Source organism: Euprymna scolopes, chromosome 24 (genome assembly GCF_053919585.1).
Source record: "Euprymna scolopes isolate OS-2025 chromosome 24, ASM5391958v1, whole genome shotgun sequence".
Lineage (NCBI taxonomy): Eukaryota > Metazoa > Mollusca > Cephalopoda > Sepiida > Sepiolidae > Euprymna > Euprymna scolopes.
In genome coordinates, this window is record NC_136505.1 from 54,947,017 (window position 1) to 54,968,484 (window position 21,468).

Genomic DNA, 21,468 nt, shown 5'->3' on the forward strand with positions numbered 1-21,468 from the left:
TTCCTAGAACTGCCTGTCAATGGAACACAATATTGTGGGGCTGCATCCCGGCTGACTACAACATAGTCGTTTTCAAGTTTAATGTGAACAGTTCCTTTTGAGCTGTCCTCTTAAATAAACAAACAATACCTAGCTTCCATCATTACTAATAATCATGGTGTTGTCTCATCAGCCATTTGACACTCATTAACCCTATCCTTGAGTGGCCTTCGGGCCTTGATAAGCGATGACCCCGCCCCTAGTTAAAAACAAAATTCTATTCTGTATTATCTTTTGATGTGTCTTCTTTCAGTGTCTCTAATAATAAGGACTGTTATTTAGAATAATCTATTCAGATTACCATTGTTTGCTTTCAGCTTCCTTGAAAATGTATGCAAAATATTTTTTTGTTCTCAAACTGTTATAGCATGATAAAAGTTTTAATTCAATGTTTATATATTGAAGTTTAATTCAATGTTTATATATTGAAGTTTACTTCAATATATAAACATTGAAGTTTACTTCAATATATAAACATTGAATCTAAGTTCTCAAGAGACACCTTCTTGGGGCTTAACACTTGGTCTTTATATGAGATACATACATATTTGAGTGCTCCATTAAATTCTTGTTTTCTTCTGAAACTAGCCTGGGTGCCCAGCATTGCCTGGGTGTTTGGAGGTGTGTGTTGAGCAAAAAAAAAAAAAAAAAAAAAAAAAAAAAAAAAAAAGTGGTAGTAGTAGGTAGGTAGGCAGGCTCGAACGTGTACCGCGAAGGAAGAAACGAAAGTGAAAGTGAAAAAAAACATGACGTGTTAGCTGTTGCGACCATCAACAAACCAGAAGTGACGTAGGTTTAAACTAAGGCTAGTCAATCGAAAAGGGAGGATGACTTTCGAAAATATAGGTGAAAAAAGCGACCCCTCCCTGTAGAAAAATGCCCAGTTGAGGGTGAAGGAATTAATGTTTTTAGCCAATTTTTCTATACTTGTCTTCTGAAGGGCCAAGCTTCAAAACGATACTGATCTTGTGAAAATCCGTTGCCTCTGTCGAAAGTTTTAGGCAGATATACAAACATACATACATAATACATACATTTAAACAGACAGGTGAGATTTATATTACAAATGTCAAGTGAAAAAGTAAAGAACATTAATTTTCCTTTTACTAATTGACCAGATAATAGTGTCCTAGTATATCTTTCTTGTGGTCACTTAATCTTACCAAATTTCAGGACAAGAATTTATCTAGTCTGGTGGAACATCCAGTATAGTACTGTTACTATAGGCAACATCACTTAGAGAAAATGTGCCATTCCTTGTACACCTTATGCCTTGATAGAGTTCAAAACGGGCTTCAAAACCTAGTAGATGGCACCCTTTTTTTTCTTCTGTGCAACCTCTTTTCCAGGGAAAAGACATCGCCAGCCTGTCTCTGCTCTATCGCTATTTTCATGGTAGGTGCTCGTCTGAACTCCACTCTATGGTCCCCGCTTGCGAAACTTTCACAAAAACACTCGACTAGCTAAAACAACTATATATGATCTTCCCCACTCTCTAGCTGTGCCTAAACGTAAACGTAGATTCCATGAACAAAGCTTCTTTCCCAGAACTGCTTGCCTTTGGAACAGTGTTCTGCTGGCATGTTTCCCAGCTAAATACACAATGGTAGCCTTCAAATCAAGTTCCTGTTCAGTTGACCTAATAAATAATCAAATTCCACTCAATTTACATCATTAGGGATTACTTCACTACCACTTTACATTCATTAACCCTTATCCTCGAGTGGCCTTCTGTCCTTGATAAGTGATGACTCCCAAGTACAAAAAAAAAAGCCAGTGTGGGGTAGCCATACTATGGGGATCTTATGCTGCAACTACTATTATTGTGAATATTTATTCAGGTTTTACTCAGGCTATTCAGGAGAAGCTAGGTTGTTCGGACAAATCCCTGTACAGACAGATTGAAGAGGATAGTGTCTAGTAGGCATTCAAGTTTTCCTTTGTGTTTGCTTGCAGTTTTATACAAGTATTGTATATTCAGAGTTTTAGCTTTTTTATATATATAGATTACCTGAAATAAATTTCACTTTTCCCATGAGATAGATTCCTTCAAGGAGTCGAGGAGCCGCCTTCAGGAGAGTTTCTAAAATCTGCTGACACTTTCGCAAAACAGGATCCATTGCCTGACCATGTTGCAATGGCTGTGAAAAATAAGGACAGAAAATGGACAAAGATTTTTTTAAAAAATAATTTCTTATCAACACAAGTAAAATTTTAGAAAAAACATTAAGAATTGATTATATAATGTTATAAATTAAATATAAAAATTCTTAATGCTGCAATATTTTAAGTTATAAATTTATATTTTTTACTAAAATATCTTGTCCTTTTCTTTTCCGGTTTTAACAACTAGTCCTTTACTTTTCCATGTTTAAGTTTAACCATATTACTTTTCATGCTCGCATTTTTCTATTGAAATCCATGACTTTTCCAGGCTTCCAATAAATTCACTTGTTCTTTGTTTAATTTCAGTCTTATTTTTTGCCCCCATGAACACATGTAATAACAATGTACAGCACTCGTCTGCTTTCAATAAAATTCCCCCAATTATCTCCCTTTCATGCTTCTATTCTCTCTGTTTCACTTATTACTTCTCTTTTCGAATTAGTAGCAACAGCGGTCGCTGAAGCAACACGGTTGCTATGGAAACCAATCATAAAAAGCGTCGCTCACCTCCTTACATATTTTTAAGATTTTGAACACGAGTAAATTCATGATAACTTTTGTTTTACTGAACGAAAATTGAACATTTTTTCCCCACTATAGCTGAGAAGGTGACCTATGAACTGTATAAATTGTTTGAAATTTGATCAAAAAATGAGTGAGTGGTGAAGCTTTAAAGCAGTTCTAAATAACTAAAACTGACACTTAACCATATATTTACAAACACTACTGTGATTGAATGAAAAGATTGTGGGTGATTATATATTTATTTATATATATTACTTGACTACCTCTGACCCATGAGGTCACTGTTTGTTTTGGGGTTATAATTTAACTTTGGCATTGATTGATAATGCTACAAGCATCTGAAACTTTTATAAATTCAAAACGTTTCCGTTTACAAAATCTCGCCCCACCTTTCTGTCTTTATTATTTCTACTGTCGATTCCTCTCTCAAAAATATATGAATAAAATCAGAAACATCAAAATGCATTGTGGTGTCATAATAGATCATCTCTTTCTTCAATTCTTTCTCTTGTCTATTTACATCATTGTAGTTCTCTCACCACAATTAAGTGTACACAATGACAAGCAAGCAAAACATCAGAATTTTTGTAGTATATATATATATATATATATATACAAGTAGCGAGACTCGGTGTTGCCCGATATTGAATGATGATCAACGAATATTTACTACTCCTATATTTTTATTGTTATCGATATCTGAAATTGTCCAGGAGGAAGCTCCACATGTCTCCATGCAGTAACTGAGTCCAAAATATATGTTATTCTACATTGCACTCTAGAGAACCTACAGTTTCTTATATAAAATTATTTTATATAAAACTTCTTTCCAGTTAATGAAAAAAAACATGAAGAAATTTATGTGCAGGGTTTGAACCTACAGACCATGTCATGCAAAAAGAAAAAAAAAAAAAAAAAAAATTACGTAAATTTTCAAGTCTTATAAAATTCTTTGCAGTTAATGGAAAAAAAAAAAAACCCCAACAAAACTTACCCACGGCAGAATTTTCACGAACCGTTGTTCTATCATTGTTGCTAAGCAACGACATGGAAAAATAGCTTCACCAATGATAAATAAATTAAAATAACGGTTTCGATTACCGGTAATTATCGAGGGTATTCTGAGACAAAACACAACTAAGATTACTCTCAGACTTATACACTAAAGTTCTGTAAATTTTAAAGAAAATCTGTTCAGCTGTTTCAGAGTCTATAAGGAACGAACTCATACACACACAAAGTTGTATTTATATATATATATATATATATAAAAGAACTCCCCTGTCAATTTCTACATATAAGCTTCATACAACAATGAAGTTATCTGAAAATCACACAGATCATTTGTTTATAGTGGCGAAGGATTTGATTAGAACCATTAATATGTTTTGGAACTACTGCTACACTCAGTCGGTGTAAACGTTTGCCATTGAATATTTCATGTTTCAAAAATAGCCAAAAAATAAAATTAGAAAAAAGTAATTACCTGCTGTGGTGCATAATTCAAATAATCTTTGACAATCAAGATTAAAAAGTCAGGATTCAACATGATGTAATAATCAACTCCAAGGTAGTAATTCTGAAGAAAGAAAGAAAAAGTGCTAAATAAGATATGCAGTGACCAAATGATATCTCAGAAATAGCCTTAAGGAGAAATAATCTAATAAACATTCATTTATATATATATATATATATATATATATATATATATATATATATATATATATATGAAATAGAATGGAGGTGGAAGGACCTGAATAATCAACCATCCCTCTTGAAAAAGCCCACATAAATCGGGCGAAACGTTGAGTATTCAGGTCTTTCCACCTCCATTCTATTTCTTATATATATATATATAGAGAGAGAGAGACCATCCCTCTTGAAAAAGCCTGCATAAATCGGGCGAAACGTTGAGTATTCAGGTCCTTCCACCTCTATTCTATTTCATATCGTCGGATTTAATCCAGCTTAATAATTATATATATATATATATATATTTGTAGTCCACATATCTATAGGGCCACAAGCAGGCAATTTGTAGGTTAAATTCATGCAGAACAAACATAATAAAAATATATATACAAGCAAAAATGACAGAATACATCACATGCATGATATTATGTTGTCATAAGCAACAATAATTGTGATACAAATTGCAATAATATTAAATAAAGATGACACTTCATCTCAGGTGACAGCAGTGTAATAAGATTTCAGAAATGCACATAAGATGCACACATAAAATGTTGAACTATCTATTCTACTTGAATCTCATCAATGCTAGTAACAAATGACATATGAGAAAAGTTGCAAACAGTACACACTTTTATTGGTCTATTTCAATGGAAACACTACATTGAATGTTTATTGGTATCCACTCTTGTGAGTCAGTCTGTCAACTTGCATTTCCAATTGAAAGTGTAAGGTACACAATATTATTTATTCAACACAATTAATGATGAATGTGCTTATAAGTTTCAGATGCAGCCAGAATGTTCCGGACAGGCTGCAAGAAGATACTCAACAGTCTATAAAGCCAGAATAATTATGCCTTCACCCCAACTACCAACCCACAACAACAGCATTTCCATCAAATACAACCATAAGATTCTGACTGTTCGGAATTTAAACATTGAAACAAAATAAATATAGGTAGCAACTTTTTTTTAATATAAAATATTAAAATTAAAAAAAATAAATAGAAAACAGGCTTGCCTTTTTTCTGTTGTTCTTGGCCTTCAGGCCGAGATCAAAGTGTAGAATCTGTTCTGCAGATGCTGCACTTAAGGTAATTTGTCCCAGTCAATGGAGGGGAAACCCTCTATACTGGAACAATTACTATTTTTGGACCCAACCAGAGGGCCCCTTTTCCCTTTTTTTTCGGGGAGTTGGTTTAACCCCACTTTAAAAACGACCTCGTGTCACATTTTGCTTTTGTGGGAAAGCAAATAAATACTAATATTAAAATTTTTACCCCCCCCCCCACTTTTGTTAAGAAAATGAATGAATGCTATTAGATTGGTGCATAAGATTTTGCCGATTTCTAGAAAGAGCATTTTAAACCATTGTAATTTATTTTGTGCATAGCGTTATTTCTTAAACATGTCACTTTTTCTTTCAGATTTTTAAAACATAATTCATATTTTTCTGCAAAATTCCCAACCATGTTGGCCTCAAAACAACCTTTCTTTAGTCAACAGAAAGGTGGGGTGGGGGGTCATCTTCCATTATGATAATGGAAGTCTTCATACAGCACTATTGACCAAAGATCTCTTAGGAGAATTTGGTTAGGAAATCTTACTCCATTCTGCATATTGCCCTGACCTAGCTCTAACTAACATTTCCAAGAAAACAAGAAACTTGATCGCACATCCACAATAAACATTAGAATTTCTAAAAGAGAAAAGTTCATTAATGGAACAAGTTGCCATAGCATATCAAGAATGTAAATATTGTTTTATTTTATTCATTTATTTTAGATAATACTGACTGATTTTATGATTCTAGTATTAAGAATGGATTCTGTAGACAATATTTGGGAGCTTCCAGAGTGGATTCATCTTAAAAAATCTAAACTTATTTGAGGTTAAATAAAGTGCGTGTGTGTGTGTGGGGGGGGGGGTGATGATGAGACAAAACAATATTGAAACAATTTTTTTTATTTTATTTATTTGATTGTAAAGTATTTTTATTAGGATTTTAACTGATTCGAAGGCTTTATTTTGTTTCATACTAGTAATAACCCACTGTGTTACTCTGGAATAAAAACGATCTGATTGTCTTCAAGTCCAACGTAAACAAGTTCTTGATGAAGCATCCCCTAAGTAATCCAATTCACAAAATTCTCACTACTTATGTTTACTACGCTATAATCACATTGACTAATGTATATCCATTTACACTTATCCTCGAGTGGCCTCCTGGCCTTGATAAGTGGTGATTCCTGTGCAAAAAAATAAGTGGTGATTCCTGTGTAAAAAAAAAATGTTTTAAATAAAAAAATAAGAACCCATGATCTATATAGTATGCTCTTTATTCTGAATTTTAATTTTTTTGAGAAAATTTCCCTTGATTTTTTTAAATGAAAGAAATTTGATCTAACTTTACAGTAAAAAAATTTGTTCACTATGAATAGATATTACAGTAAATTTGATCTTTAATATAACCTGCTCAAGGTCATAGTGAACGCAATATGTAAGGTTTGCAAACATATTTTTAACAGTCTATGAATTTGAGTTGAACTTAACTTTCCGTTATTTAAAATAAATTTCTATTAAGTAATGGAAAGTTGTCTATTCCACCAAAACTAATAGACTACTTAAAATGTTTACAAATTTTATATATCGTGATTTAGTATGACCCTGAGCAAGCTATAGTAAAAAAAAAAAAAAATTACTGCAATGTATATGAGTGATAGGATGATTCTAATTGTTTTTACCGATTCCGTAATAAATTCCCAATGTTTATTATAAATTTCTAAATAATTAAAGTATAGAGATGTCATTTTTCTCAATTACCATAAAAACACATGATAAATGTGCAGATATTAGGTTTTTTTTTTTTTTTACACAGTGATCACCACTTATCAAGGCCCGGAAGCCACTCAGGGATAAGGGTTATTGCAAGTACATTTAGTGAGGAGATTTGATGAAGTGTTTACTTAAGGGGGCGGTTCATTAGGAATTTGTTAACATTGGACTTGAAGACATCCAAGTTGTAGTCCGGAGGGAAGCAGGCAGATGGAACAGAGTTCCACAGGCGTGCAGTTCTAAGAAAGAAGCTTTGTTCATGGAATCCGCGTTTTGATTTAGGCACAGATATAGAGTGGGGGAAATTTTTCACAGTGGATTCAGCTAGACGGGTGTTTTTCGTGAAAGATTGGCCGGAAAATAATGGCCATTTAAGGAAGTCTGTTTTGAAATTGGATTTTATCATAGGATTTTTATTATATTTCAGGTAAACATCAACATGATTATTGATTTATATGTGCTCTTTAATAATTTCTTAGTTTTTTCTTTCAGAAAACGTTTTATGAGCGAATGAGCCCATAATTTGGAATATGAGAAAAGAAGACTTACGATTACTTTTCCTGCATGAGTTTAAGCTTGGTAACAATGCTTCTCAAACAACTGCAAATATCAATAGGTCATGGGGAGAAGGCATCACAAGTGATAGAACAGTACGAAGGTGGTTTCAGAAATTTCGTAGTGGTGATGAGAGCGTTAAAGATGAAGAAGGTAGAGGACGGCCATCTAATATTGACAATGAAAATTTGAGAGCCATTGTTGTGCAAAACCCACGGCAAAGTGTCAGAGAAATGTCTCGGGAACTTGGTGTCAGCAGTTCAACAGTGTCGAACCATCTGAAGCAAATTGACAAGGTGAAAAAGCTCGACAAATGGGTCCCACATGAGCTCAATGAAAATCAACAAGCTCGACGTTTTGAAGTGTGTTCGATGCTCTTTTTGCGTAACATTAATGATCCATTTCTTGACCGAATAGTCACCTGCGACGAAAAGTGGATCCTTTATGATAATCGGAAACGATCAGGTCAATGGCTTGATTGTGATGAACCACCCAAACATTTTCCAAAGCCAAAGTTTCACCAACAGAAGATTATGCTGACTGTTTGGTGGTGTGCAATTGGTGTTATTCATTACAGCTTTCTGGATGCTAATCAGAGCATCATGGCAGAGGTTTACTGCAATCAACTCGAAGAAATGCATCATCATTTACAAAAATTGAGACCTGCATTAGTGAATAGGCGTGGTCCAATCCTGCTCCACGATAATGCGTGGCCTCATGTTGCGAGAATGACACTGCAGAAACTCACAGACTTGGGATACAAAACTTTACCACATCCTCCTTATTCTCCAGATCTTTCACCCACGGACTGCAATTTTTTCAAGCATTTAGCCGCTTTTTTAAGTAACAAAACTTTCAGATCTAATGCAGAGGTTGAATCTTTTTTCAAAGATTTCTTAGCATCTAAGCCAAATAATTTTTATCAACAAGGCATAAATGATCTAGTTGATAGATGGCAAAAATGCATGGCTGTTCAAGGATCATACCTTGACTAATTTCAATGTCTAGTGTCACCTATTTGATTAATAAATCCTTTTTCTCTAAAATTGGCCATTATTTTCCGGACAACCTAATATTTTCTCAAATGTAAAAAAAAACAAAACGCTTATGTTTATCTATAGATTTTAGTTTTACTGGTAGTTTTCAAATGTTATTTCATTATTACTAGCAACAGTGGAAGATTTTGTTTCAAAACAAAATCGAATAAAAAAAGACAAAAGAATCGTTTTTGGCATCGGAAAATATGGCACAAATTTTTCTTATTCTGAGGTATCGAAATCGATATCAGAAAAATCTGTGCATATTTTCTGATACCAAAAACGATTCTTGTAATTGTCTTTTTTTTATTCTATTTTGTTTAAAACAAAATCTTTCACTGCTGCTAGTAATAAAGAAATAATAAAGATTTATCGATTTCAAAGTAATATATATATATCTATATATATAAAAATGTAATTTTTGGTTCGTTATAAGTGAATAAAACCATATTTCTACGTTACCAATTTATTTGAAATTTTCAGACAACCATCTTTAGAGTCGAGGGATGTTTTTATGTTATTAAAATAAATTTACCTCGCGAATTATTAAAATATTAAATAAAATAAATATATTTTCGTAACCATTAGTGCGAACCTGTTTTGTTGATAAAACTGAACTTCCGGTTCGATTCATTTCACAGCCACGAATTGACGAAACGAAGTAGATTTCATTTTCTGTTTACTCGATAAGTAAAAAAAACAAAAAAAAACATAATTCATTTGTTTATCTTCCAAATTTTTTAATTTAAACATTTTTTCTTTATTATATATGGCAAAAAAAAAAAGTTTGTCGCTTGCTTTTTTTCGTTTTTTTTGTTTTTCGATATAAGATTGGTTGGTAAAAGTACAGTTTTTTTTACGGATTGGTAACTTGCTTAAATAATATTTGGTGCTAATGCAAAGAGTGGTCCGCGCTATTTTTTAAATCGTATTTCCAGGTTTAATTAAAGTTTTATTATATGTTTTTTTATTCAATTGTAAGGTTAAAATACAGATTAGGTACAAAACACCCTCCCCTCCCCATGTTAAGAATGGCTTTTTAAATAATAACGTTATTATTTCAACACGGATCACTCTCTGCATGAGTACTGTACTTTCATCTAACAATTTAATAAACAAAACATGGTACTTATGCAGAGAAAGTACCATAATAATATAATAATAGAATAACGTTATTTAGAAAGCCATTCTTAACATGGGGAGGACGTTTTGTTACTATTCTATGATTTCACCTAACAATTTAATAAACAAAAGATGGTACTTATGCAGAGAAGGTACCGTGCTGAAATAACGCTATTAAGAAAGCCATTCTTAACATGGGAAAGGGAGAGTGTTCTGTAACTATTTTATATTTTCACCTAACAATTTAATGAACAAAAGATAGTACTTATGCAGAGAAGGTACCATGCTGAAATAATACCGTTATTTAGAAAGCTATTCTTAACATGGGGAGGGAGTTTTGAATCTATTCTATACTTTCACCTAACAATTTAATAAACAAAAATAGATAGTACGTATGCATAGAAAATACCTTGCTGAAATAATGTTATTTAGAAAGACATTCTTAACATAGGGATGGTATTTTGTAACTATTCTATCCTTTCACCTAACAATTTAAAAACAAAACATGGTACTTATGCAGAGAAGCTACCCCGCTGAAATAATGACATTATTTAGAAAGCCATTCTTAACATGGGGATAGGGGTGTTTTGTAACTATTCTGGACTTTCACCTAACAATTTAATAAACAAAAATTAAACTTAAGCATACAAGGAACAGTACTGAAGCATTAACATTATTTAGAAAGCCATTCTTAACATGGGGAGGGAGGATGTTTTCTAACTATTCTGTACTTTCAGTGCTAATGCAGAGAGTGATCCGTGCTATTTTTTAAATCGTATTTCCACGTTTAATTAAAGTTTTATGATATGTTTTTTATTCAATTGTAAGGTTAAAGTACAGATTAGATACAAAACCCCCTCCCCATGTTAAGAATGGCTTTTTAAATAATAACGTTATTATTTCAGCACGGATCACTTCTGCATGAATACCGATTAACGTTTTGTTCTTTGCTTTTTTTACCATATTTTTTGTTTTTTTTTTCAAGAAAACCGTTTTTAACAAAAATTGAAAGTGCACGTTTTTTCTTTTTTACAGAAGTTGTTTTTATATAAGAAAATATGAATGCTTTTAAAGAAATTGGGTACTTGTGCACTTATTGATCCATGCTGAAATAATAACGTTATTATTTAAAAAGCCATTCTTAACATCGGGAGAAGAGGGTGTTTTGTACCTATTCTGTACTTTAACCTTACAATTGAATGGAAAAAAAAAAACGGTAAATTTTTAGATTAGGTCCACCTCCACAATTTTCTTTTAAATGACGACTTTTGTAGGTTTTCGACTATACTGAATACGGAAATCACATTGAAATTTTGCAGAAATAAGTAGTTATCGAGATATTAAAAATTTGTATAATGCATTGTAATCTCTGGCAGCCGTCTTTTTTACACACTTGCGCGCATCATAAACAAATCTACGCGCATAACAAAGATGGCCGCCAAAGAATACAATGCATAAAACAACTATCTATATCTCGATAACTACTTATTTCTGCAAAATTTCAATGCGATTTCTGTATTCAGCATAGTCGGAAACCTTTAAAAGTCGTCATTTAAAAGAAAATTGTGGAGGTGGACCTAATCTAAAAAAATACCAAAAAAACATAAACCTTAAATTAAGCTTGGAAATACGATTTAAAAAAATAGCGTGGATCAGTAAGTGCATTAGCACCCATTAATCGACTCACGTGACCTTATTGCCAAATAAGGTCCGGCTACAATGTTGAACGCGCTGTTCACATTGTTTTTTTTTTTTTTTTTTCAAGTTAAATTCAACTTTCGCAATATCTTTTTATTTTTTTATAATTTCACAATATATTTTTTTAATAATAAATTGTTAGTTAAAAAAGCACAGAATAGTTACAAAACACCATCCCCTCTCTATGGTAAGAATGGCTGAAAAAAAATATTAGGTACTCATGTAGAGAGTGATCCATGCTGAAATAATAACGTTATTATTTAAAAAGCCATTCTTAACATGGGGAGGGGAGGGTGTTTTGTATCTATTCTGTACTTTAACCTTACAATTGAAGAAAAAAACATTTCATAAAACTTTAATTAAACTTGGAAATTTGAAAAATACAAATGGTGATGGACACTGTTGATGATGTTAAGTTTGAGAAAATGATTTAAAACTAAAAAACTATACAAAATACTATCAGAAACCCACCGATTATGTCAGCTTATGTCACAATAACATATAATCAGTAGGTGTCTGACATTGTTTTGTATAGTTTTTAACTGATTTTCCCAAATTTAACGTATTCAACAGAGTCCGCGACCATTCGTCTTTTTCAAATACATAGATAAACACTGCGTTTTTGAGCGGATTAAACATTTTACATTAAATAAAAACACTAAAAAAATTATCCAGTTAGATAGAAACGTAATTTACCTTACCTTTGCTTTCATTTATTCGTTTTTGAACAACTTTTTCGAATCTGTGTATCGTACCCCCCCCCCCTCTTACCCAAATATTAATTAAAAACGCACATTTTTGATTACAATAAAAAAGAAAACTATTTAGCGTTTCAATGGTTTAGCAACTTTCGGCTTAATCCACTGAATGTTGGTCGAGCCCAAGCCATGATTGATGGTAACTCCCGAGGATCCGGATCCAATTCTGCAAGAGTACCATATTTTTTTTCATTTTCGCCATTTTTTTTTTTTTACTTTTTGAAGTGGATTGCTGTACTAAGAATATAAGAAAGATGCATTTCCTCTTTTTATTAGAATTTTCCATTACACGAAATTAAGCCACAGCAACGCGTGGCAGGGTACAGCCAGTATATATATATATATACAAGGTATCTTCAATAAGTTTCCAGACATTTTTTTGTACAGGCATTTAAATTTGTTGTAAACTCTTGAAAATTCAGTATGTTATTGTTAAACATCTTATGAGATGACTGACCAATTTTATGATTAGGACTGCTGAAAAATGCCATTTTTTTTACGGTGACAGGTAGGGACACAGGATGGCAAATGTCTAGGTTCTTGGCGATAGCAGACGATAAATATCACAAAGGAAAGAGCCAAGAAAAGAAATGGCAAATTCTTCCACTGTTTTTAAACAAAATGAATAAAAAATGTCTTGGACACCCAGCAATAAATATGATGAATAAAAAGTGAATTCATATGTTCCGACATTGTGAAGAATGAGAAAAACATTAATGAAGGAATGAGATTGATTAATGCAAAGTGGCTGCGACATTAGATGGCGAAATGAAAGAAATTGCAAAAAGAGCAAACAGTCAAACCTCATATGTAATCCCACCCTGGGCAGGTCTTCATCGTACCCATGGGCAAAAAAAAAAATGCACACTAACCCTAAGTCCCGATGGCTAATCTTTTAACTCTGTCTAGTGGGGAACCCTTCCAGGATGACTAGACTCTCACTGGTCAGTAGAAAATACCACTCAGATGTTCGGAACACATAAAACACGCACAACCCTAAGTCTGTGTAACTGTTTACTACAGCCAGATGTACATAGCTTCGACTTCGTGCTGAGCTCTCTTTTCACAATGACTTTGTCTGTGTCTTCACCATCTTGGCCTAAGGGTAGATCTGAAATCAACTGCACCTTCAATTCGACAGGCAATCAACAAATAAAGAAAACTAGTGACCATTTCTCTTATAAACAAAAAAATAATTATTCACTGAAAGTTACAAGACTCATTCATAAGTTTTGGCAAATGCTCTGGGAACTGGCAACTTCCATTAATAAAGCTATGCTTGTCTCTTCAGTGTCGATTCAGGGACTTAGAATAGAGTGAGACTAAAGTCAGAGGCTTTCTCTGACTGGTGTTAAAACCTCAGGCAGTTAGCAGAGTGTGTCTTTGAGGCTATTTTTGCCTTTCATTATATTGAGACTTAGGTGGGCTTAACCCTGCCTCTGATTCCCAGAATTCCATTTCACAATTGTCAGAAAACCAATCTTAGGCAGTTTTTGGAAATCTCAAACTCTAAAATAAAATTTTCTCCTTCCTTAATCTGTCACTCCTAACAGGAGGATTTATCGCCTTCAACCCCATCACATGGGAGGGTCTCTACTTTTCACTATCACTCACGTGGGAGGGTCCATCCTTCATATGCATAAACTAGGGAGTTTTTTTTCAAGTGCCATTTCGTATGAGTAAAATAATAAATAATTTAGTTATCATTTTGGGGCGATCAAATTCCCTGGACAATAACTAATAGACACTTGACTTTGTATCCACCATCTTGTTTTTCCTTATCCAAAGAAACTCATAACATCCAACCTATATTTCAGGTGACCCAATAATAATTTTTGACCACCCAGAATTTGGTTAACTGCTTTTCTTCACAGGGGAGGCCTATTCAGATAAACTTGTCAAATTACCAAAAGGCGCCATGTCTGACATTTTTTTTCAGATACCTTTATATTGCAATGTCCCGTTTTCAGCTAGTGTTCTTTTTTTTAATGGCCGTTTATGCCAAGAGAAATTATTGTGACAGAAAACGGATTTCTTCTTTATCAATATCCACAAATAAGTGAGTGTGTGTATTAAATTGATATAACAACCTAAAAATGCTCTTTATTTCCGTCATTACCATCAAAATCATCAAATCTAATGACACTATCACATATAAGAAAAAGGAAAGGATTTGTGAGTTCATCCATTTTTCTTGTTGCTCTCTTGCTGACAAGTAACTTTTCATTTAGTTTTTTTATTGATATTATGTTTGTTCGGTGACTTTGATGTGCCTAATAACTTAATTATCTTCTCTTTAGTTTTATTTTTCGACTTTTTTACTTACATCTATAATCAATAAATGAATATTAATTCATAAAATTTATAATGTTTAATGATGTCGTCTGTTGTTTTCGTATGTGTGCTATCGTTCATCATTTCTTTATTTTTTATCTGTATCTTAGGGATGCCATAATCTCATTCTTATGTTTCAGTGTCATTTTTTCCATGAATTCCAGGGAACTTATCCATGTATTTTTTAATCAATTTGTTGCGTCATCTTTTTTCCTCTGTTCCTAGTGGAATCAATATGTATCATAACAAGTCCCATATCCCCTGATTAATATAGTATTTGGAAGAGTCCATCAATGGGTGGTTAACGGTTCTATAACACTTATCAGTTGAAAATTTTTCACAGTTTACTTAATCAAAAATGTATCTCTGTTATGACTCCAAATTTTCTTCATATTTTACAGTTTGAGCTGTCATTTCAGTTGTAGTTCACAATCCAATTTTTCTAGACAGCCAAAACCAAGTGGCAAGATGATCTGTACTAACATAATACAATCCTGTTAACCTTTCATACAGACTAGCGGGGTGCTTGGCGTTGCCCGGGTGTTTAGGTGGCATAGTAAGGAACCCCTGAAGGGGAATCAAAACAACAGTAGTGGGGGTGCCTGGCATTGCCCGAGTGTGTGTAGGTGGTGTAGTAAGGAACACACGGGGCAGGAGAAGTGGTAGAAACGAGGGGGGGGGGAATACAACAGTAAGCAGTAAAAAAAAAAAAAAAAAAAAGTGGTAGTAGGGGCGCAGGCTCAAACCCGCAATGCAAAGGAGAAAAAAAGGTTAAAAATAAAAAAATGTGATGTCTTAGCCAATATCTATATTGCCCGACCGGAAGTTCCCAACGTTGAAATTAAGCATAGTGAATCCAACTAATACGATGACTTGCGAAAATGGTGACACAAAAACCGATCCCTCCTTGTGGAAAACTGGGGTGTTGAGGGTAAAGGAGTTAATGTTTTTGGACAATTTTTCGATATTTGTTGTCCGAGACGCCGAGCTTCAAAACGATACCAATCTCATTAAGATCCGTCACGTCTGTTGAAAGTTTTTGGCAGACATGCAAATATACATACACACATTCACACAAACTAACGATTGAGATTTATATTATAGATTAACTCTTTTATATGCGATTCTTATATATCTCCACTTCTAATTTCTTGAAGGAGAAAATAAAAAAATAAAAAACAAGTTTAGACTTGTACTCTAAATCCTGAAAGTCTCATTTGATGTACAAGAAAAAAAAGAAAATGAGATTCTGTGATTGTGCGTTATGTCTTGTCTGAGGACACAATCCTGTGTTCACTTAACATGCACTGAGCAACCTTTGGCCTTTCACATATGTGTGAGTGAAAAAAAAAAAGTTCTGGTTTTACTCAAGTGCATCTTTCAATGTTATTGACCTTTGTTCGCTTGTCTATCATCATTAATGAACAAGATCAAGAGAAAGAAAAGTAAATAAAAATAAAATAAATTATTCAAACTGTTTCTTCATCGGAAACAATAAAATTATAAAATATAGAAAATAAAAATATTAGACCTGAAAATAAAAAAAAGGTCTTAAACCTGAAAATAATTGATACCAAAGACATTTTTATTGGCCAAAGTCAAAACCAAATCTAAAATCAATAACTCTTTTGCAGCCTTAGTTCATAATAAAAGCAAGTTACAATGGAGTTGTGCAATGCCAAACTTTTATTTACATAAAAATAAAGACTCTTAAGTATTTGTTCTATCGTCAATGGAATAATTTGTAAAAGTTAGCTTTCATACATCCATGATATGGAAATTCTTCATAAGATTGGAAACTAAGAAATATTAGTATTATTATTCATCGAACTACTGTTCTCATCTTGAGTGTGATTTTCACAACATTTCAGTTGATATAACCTCCGATCTTCTTCAGGTATATCTTGTCGAACTTGGGAATTTGGAGGGAATTTCGAGCGGAACCCTTTATTTACTTCACGGGGGTAGCATGCTCTTGTTTTGTCAGTCATGACTGGGTAGAGGTCCTAAGTAATTTGCAATTGTATTTTTCAGTCGTCCACACCGAGGATTGAACCTTCAACCTTCAGGAGAATATCACTTTTACAATTGATTTTTCCCAGTACTCTAACCACTGCACCAATTCTAGTATGAATTTTAGGAGCCTTAAACCTATTTTTATTTCTAGTTGCAAATGTCATTATTTATTACTAATTTACTATATATTAATGTATATCTATCTCTATACTTATAATTTGTATATATTAATGTTTTTTACTTATTACTTGTATATATTATCTGCTGTTTATAATTACTGGTTCCCATATCGTATTAAATTCTATACTAGATCTACTTAGCAGTTGGTTATTCCCCAGCATATGTGCTGCTTCTTTCAGTCGTTTTACTCTCCACCGTTCCTCTCTGTCGTTAATTTTTACTTCGTCTCATAATGGTAGATGGTTTCCCTTTTCTTTCCGGATATGGTCAGCTATACCTGACTTTTCAGTCTCTCCACGTACTACGGCTTTTCGATGTTCTTCTAACCGTACTTTCAAACAGGGGAATGACTAAAATAAAATCAAACTATCAGAAAGAAAAAAAAAATGGGGGAACGACTAAAATAAATCCATCATTATGATAATTATACAATGGAGAGGAAACACTTTATTTTACTTTTTACCAAGAGAATAGAGTTTAATTTCTTATATATATATATATATATATATATGTGTGTGTGTGTGTGTATTTTACCCATTATTTAGAATTAATGGTTTCCATATCGTGTTAAATTGTATACTACGTTTGCTAGCATAGAATTTAACATGTAACAGAACGCATATGATCATGTATGAAAATAGCAGCAGCAAAGGATGGATGGCAAGCAATTATATTAGCAGCAGGAGCAGTGTTTGAACGTGTAGGCAAATTAGCAAGTGTGTGCAAAATGGCACGAAAAGAAAAAGAAAAAAAGGACACCACGTGGTTGAGAGAAAAAAAAGTCGGTACCAAAAGAGACAGACGTGTAAAGTGAAGGCGAGAATGGGTGGCCAGTGTGCGGTTGTAAGAAAGAGAAACACCTGCCAGGTTAGATGGACATATGGCAGTGAGAGACTTTTTAAGTGGTGTCGAGATGGGAGAGTAATGTGCAATAAATGTTTTTGTTAAAAAAGAAAAAATGCCGAAGCAGATTTATTTATTTTATTTGTTTGTTTTATTTATTTGTTCCTGCAACGTTACAAATATATGGGAACAATTAATTCAAATAATATATATATATGTGGACAGATGAAAAAAGAATCAACCAAATTATATATTCAGCAATGTTTCATCATTATTTCAAGACTTCCTCGGGATGATTTAAAGAAAATAACATACCAGTACAATATTTGAATATATACTTGTGTTTGTGATGTGAAAACGCTGTTAACTTTAATCATAAAAATTGCACCAATAAGCATGATAGAATAATGGAAATCCTATTTCGACTGTAAGCCTGACAGACCAATGACCTTGATATATCAAGCATAAAGCATGCCAAACCAAAGTAAATTCTATTTTAATTTGGCTTAATTAATAATTTAATGACCAAATGATACTGTAGCATTTAGATGAGTGAGATCCGCTTTCTTTTGTTATGTTAGTTTTCACAAAGCATGATTTATGCTCATACGTGCATATTGATGTGGCATGTCCGCCTTTCAGTCTTTTATGCTCAGCTCTATTTACTGTGCAAATATAAACAGTTCCAACATAGATGGAGACCTGACAAGACGTCAAATCCTTTACTCAGCTCTTGTCATGGCATGGTGAGAGGTGAGGTACAAATTCACGTTCCGTAACTGGGCTCAATTATATTTATACTAGCAAAAATACTCGCACTTTGCGCGGGACATTGCTGTACCCTCGGGTGCCCACAAAGTAGGTACCCGAGCACACAGCAAATCTCAGACCTTAATCTGTAACCTTGAAAAATAGTGTGCACCATCCCTAGGTCGGAAATCATCATCATGTCAGATATGGTTATGATCGGTTTAGTGATGTAGGCTGTAAGAGATTATATATACATAGGCTGTGACCTTCATCTTTGACCGTAACCTTGAAAAATGATATGCACTATACCTAGGTAGGGGACCATCATCATGCCAAGTTTGGTTATGATCGGGTCACTGTTGTGGGCTGTAGGAGAGTTATACACACACACACACACATGAACACTACTACTTTATATATATATATATATAGGATCACCAGAGTTCTATATAAAATACCAACATCTCTACAATTGTATCAACTTTATTTAAAAATTTCATGAAACAGAATAGGAACCTATTCTGTTTCATGAAATTTTTAAAGAAAGTTGATACAATTGTAGAGATGTTGGTATTTTTATATAGAACTCTGGTGATCCTTTTTTTCTTCTTCATCTCAAGCAGTCAGATGAATACGGATGCTACTACAAAATGTCTACCTCCAACAAACATCTAAAACCAATGTGTTTGCAATGCTATAACAATTTAAAATGCTATTTTGCAAAAAAAAATAAATAAATAAACACAGATTGGAACGATAAGATTGCCGCCCCAGAAAAGACTACATGATTCCATTTTTGCTTGATGAAAACCGGTTTTCTTTTTATTTTTGTTGTAGACCATCTACTAGTTGTGTACAAATTCCAAGCGCGACAGGAGCTTTCTATTAGGTCTGAAAGTGACACAATGTTCAATGAACGAGAACAGAGATGCACCGCTGTACAACTTATGCTCTCTACCGATCAAAATTATCACAACAGGGCCATTGCCAGCACCCTCAAAATGCAAATCTGGAAGGTTCAAAACTTGAGGGCACAGCTCAATGAAATTTCCAGCCACGGTTATGGTCTTTGGTGTGGTTTCAAGTGAGAGCCACATCATGCCACACCACATCTTTGAAGTAACTTGAAAGTCAATGCTAAAGTGTACCTGGATGTGATGATCCCGTGGTGCAATTAGGTAGCTGCTAGCAGGACTCAGTGCCAGCCAACAAGTCCAAAGAGACCCAGGCTTGCCTTCAGAAGGAGTGCTATAACTTTGTACCCTTTCTCTCATTGGCCTCCCTTCTTCCCCAACCTAAACCCTCTGGACTACTTCGTTTGGTCATACATCAAGAACATCACCAACATGACCTCCCACAACACCAAAGCTAGTCTGATCGCTGTCATCCGCTGAGTATTCGTGGAGCTCCTGCCGTCACTTATGTAAAAGGCAGTCTCCAAGTTCTGAACTCTTATCGAGATGGTGATTGAGGCTGAAGGCGGTTACATTGAATAGATGTCAGCTCTACTATATAATGAAGTTACCTAAATTGATTTTTTTCAATAAAAGTTTTAAAATAAAGGTAGAGTGTTGTTTTCTTTAGGGCAACACTTATTGTTCCATCCTGTAATTGGATACAAAAATAAAAACTTAGTTAAAAGAAAATGATAAATGTACAAAAAATTCAAGTAAAATAACTTCCAGGCAATGCTGAATAAGTATAGTTAGTTTAAAAACAATTCATTATTTTTATGCAATTTATTTAGAATGTGTGTAGGTGGTGTAGCTTCTTAGCTTCTTACAACTGAGTTGAAGACATTTTGCCTGTCTAGACTTGAGCTTATTGAGATTAAGATGATAGGTGCATATGTATGTATGTAGGTATGTATGTAGGGGGGGGGAATAAATCCACAAACTGATTCCTTTTTTTTCTGCATGAACAGAAACATGAATGATTCACAATAAAAAAGAAAATATGTTATATTGTAAACAAACAAACAAAATGTCTTCTTTTCAGAGGAAGATAATTAGAGTTGTGGAACGGCATCAACATTTTGGAGACATAAACTAAAAACAGCAGAAAATTTTTTGCTGTGATACACAAAAGAAGTCAACGGAAGAAGTTACTGGAGCAAAGTTGCATTGGGGAGATTGGTAAAATTGCTTGCGAAATGTCAGTAAGATTTGGAAGAAAGAACACGCACACTTGACCTCATAAACTACAAATGCCAGCCAGTCATATGGCAACTGCAACAGAAGAAAAACAAAGATAAAGGAACACCACATGGAACCAAGAAAACTGAAACTATAAAAATGTAAGTTAACTACGCTCATCCACTCCCAATCCCCTAAAATGTTAATTTAACATAGACTGGTACCACACCAAATAGTCATAAAGGGTCAAAGAGGATGGAAAGACCAAGGAGAGAAATTACTAATGAGACTTCCACTGGATGAATGTGGAGAGGACTGGGACCTTAAGGAAGCTTGATACCACTCAAATTCCAGCGAACTAGAAGTCAATGGTAAGCAACAGTCACAATAATGCAAAGAGGTGAGGAGTACTGGTGATCTGGGGAGACTTGTTGTCCCCTAGAGTTCAGAGAACACCACCAGTTTTGTCAATGAGTAATCTCTTATGATGACCTGTGTGAGAACTCCTAGTGCATATAAATAATTATAATCCATGAAAGGTCAAGGAAAATGGAAAGACTGAGGAGGAAGGGAACTAATCAAACCTCCACTAGAATAGTGAACAGAGAACTGGGACTTTGGGTTGGCTTACTTCCACCCAAATCCAAGTGAAGACCAATGATTGTTGCAGATAAGAAATCTATGGTAAGCAGATATTGCGATAATGCAAAGTCATTTGTAGAGGTTATGAAAAGAAGTTGAGAATACTTGAAATTTGGGGAGACTTGTTGTCACTAAGACT

At 33.8% G+C, this 21,468-nt stretch overlaps 1 protein-coding gene across 1 annotated transcript in view; it reads right to left on the minus strand.

Annotated features, from left to right (window-relative positions):
• The window catches only part of LOC145246709 (tetratricopeptide repeat protein 21B-like), a 1,013,541-nt gene that overhangs the window by 596,182 nt on the left and 395,891 nt on the right, over positions 1-21,468 (minus strand). Inside the window, exons 13-14 of the mRNA XM_080108443.1 lie at positions 4,217-4,309; positions 2,051-2,180 (exon numbers count right to left, since the gene is read on the minus strand). Coding sequence (XP_079964569.1) covers positions 2,051-2,180; positions 4,217-4,309 — 223 coding nt within the window. The remainder of the gene's footprint in view (positions 1-2,050; positions 2,181-4,216; positions 4,310-21,468) is intronic.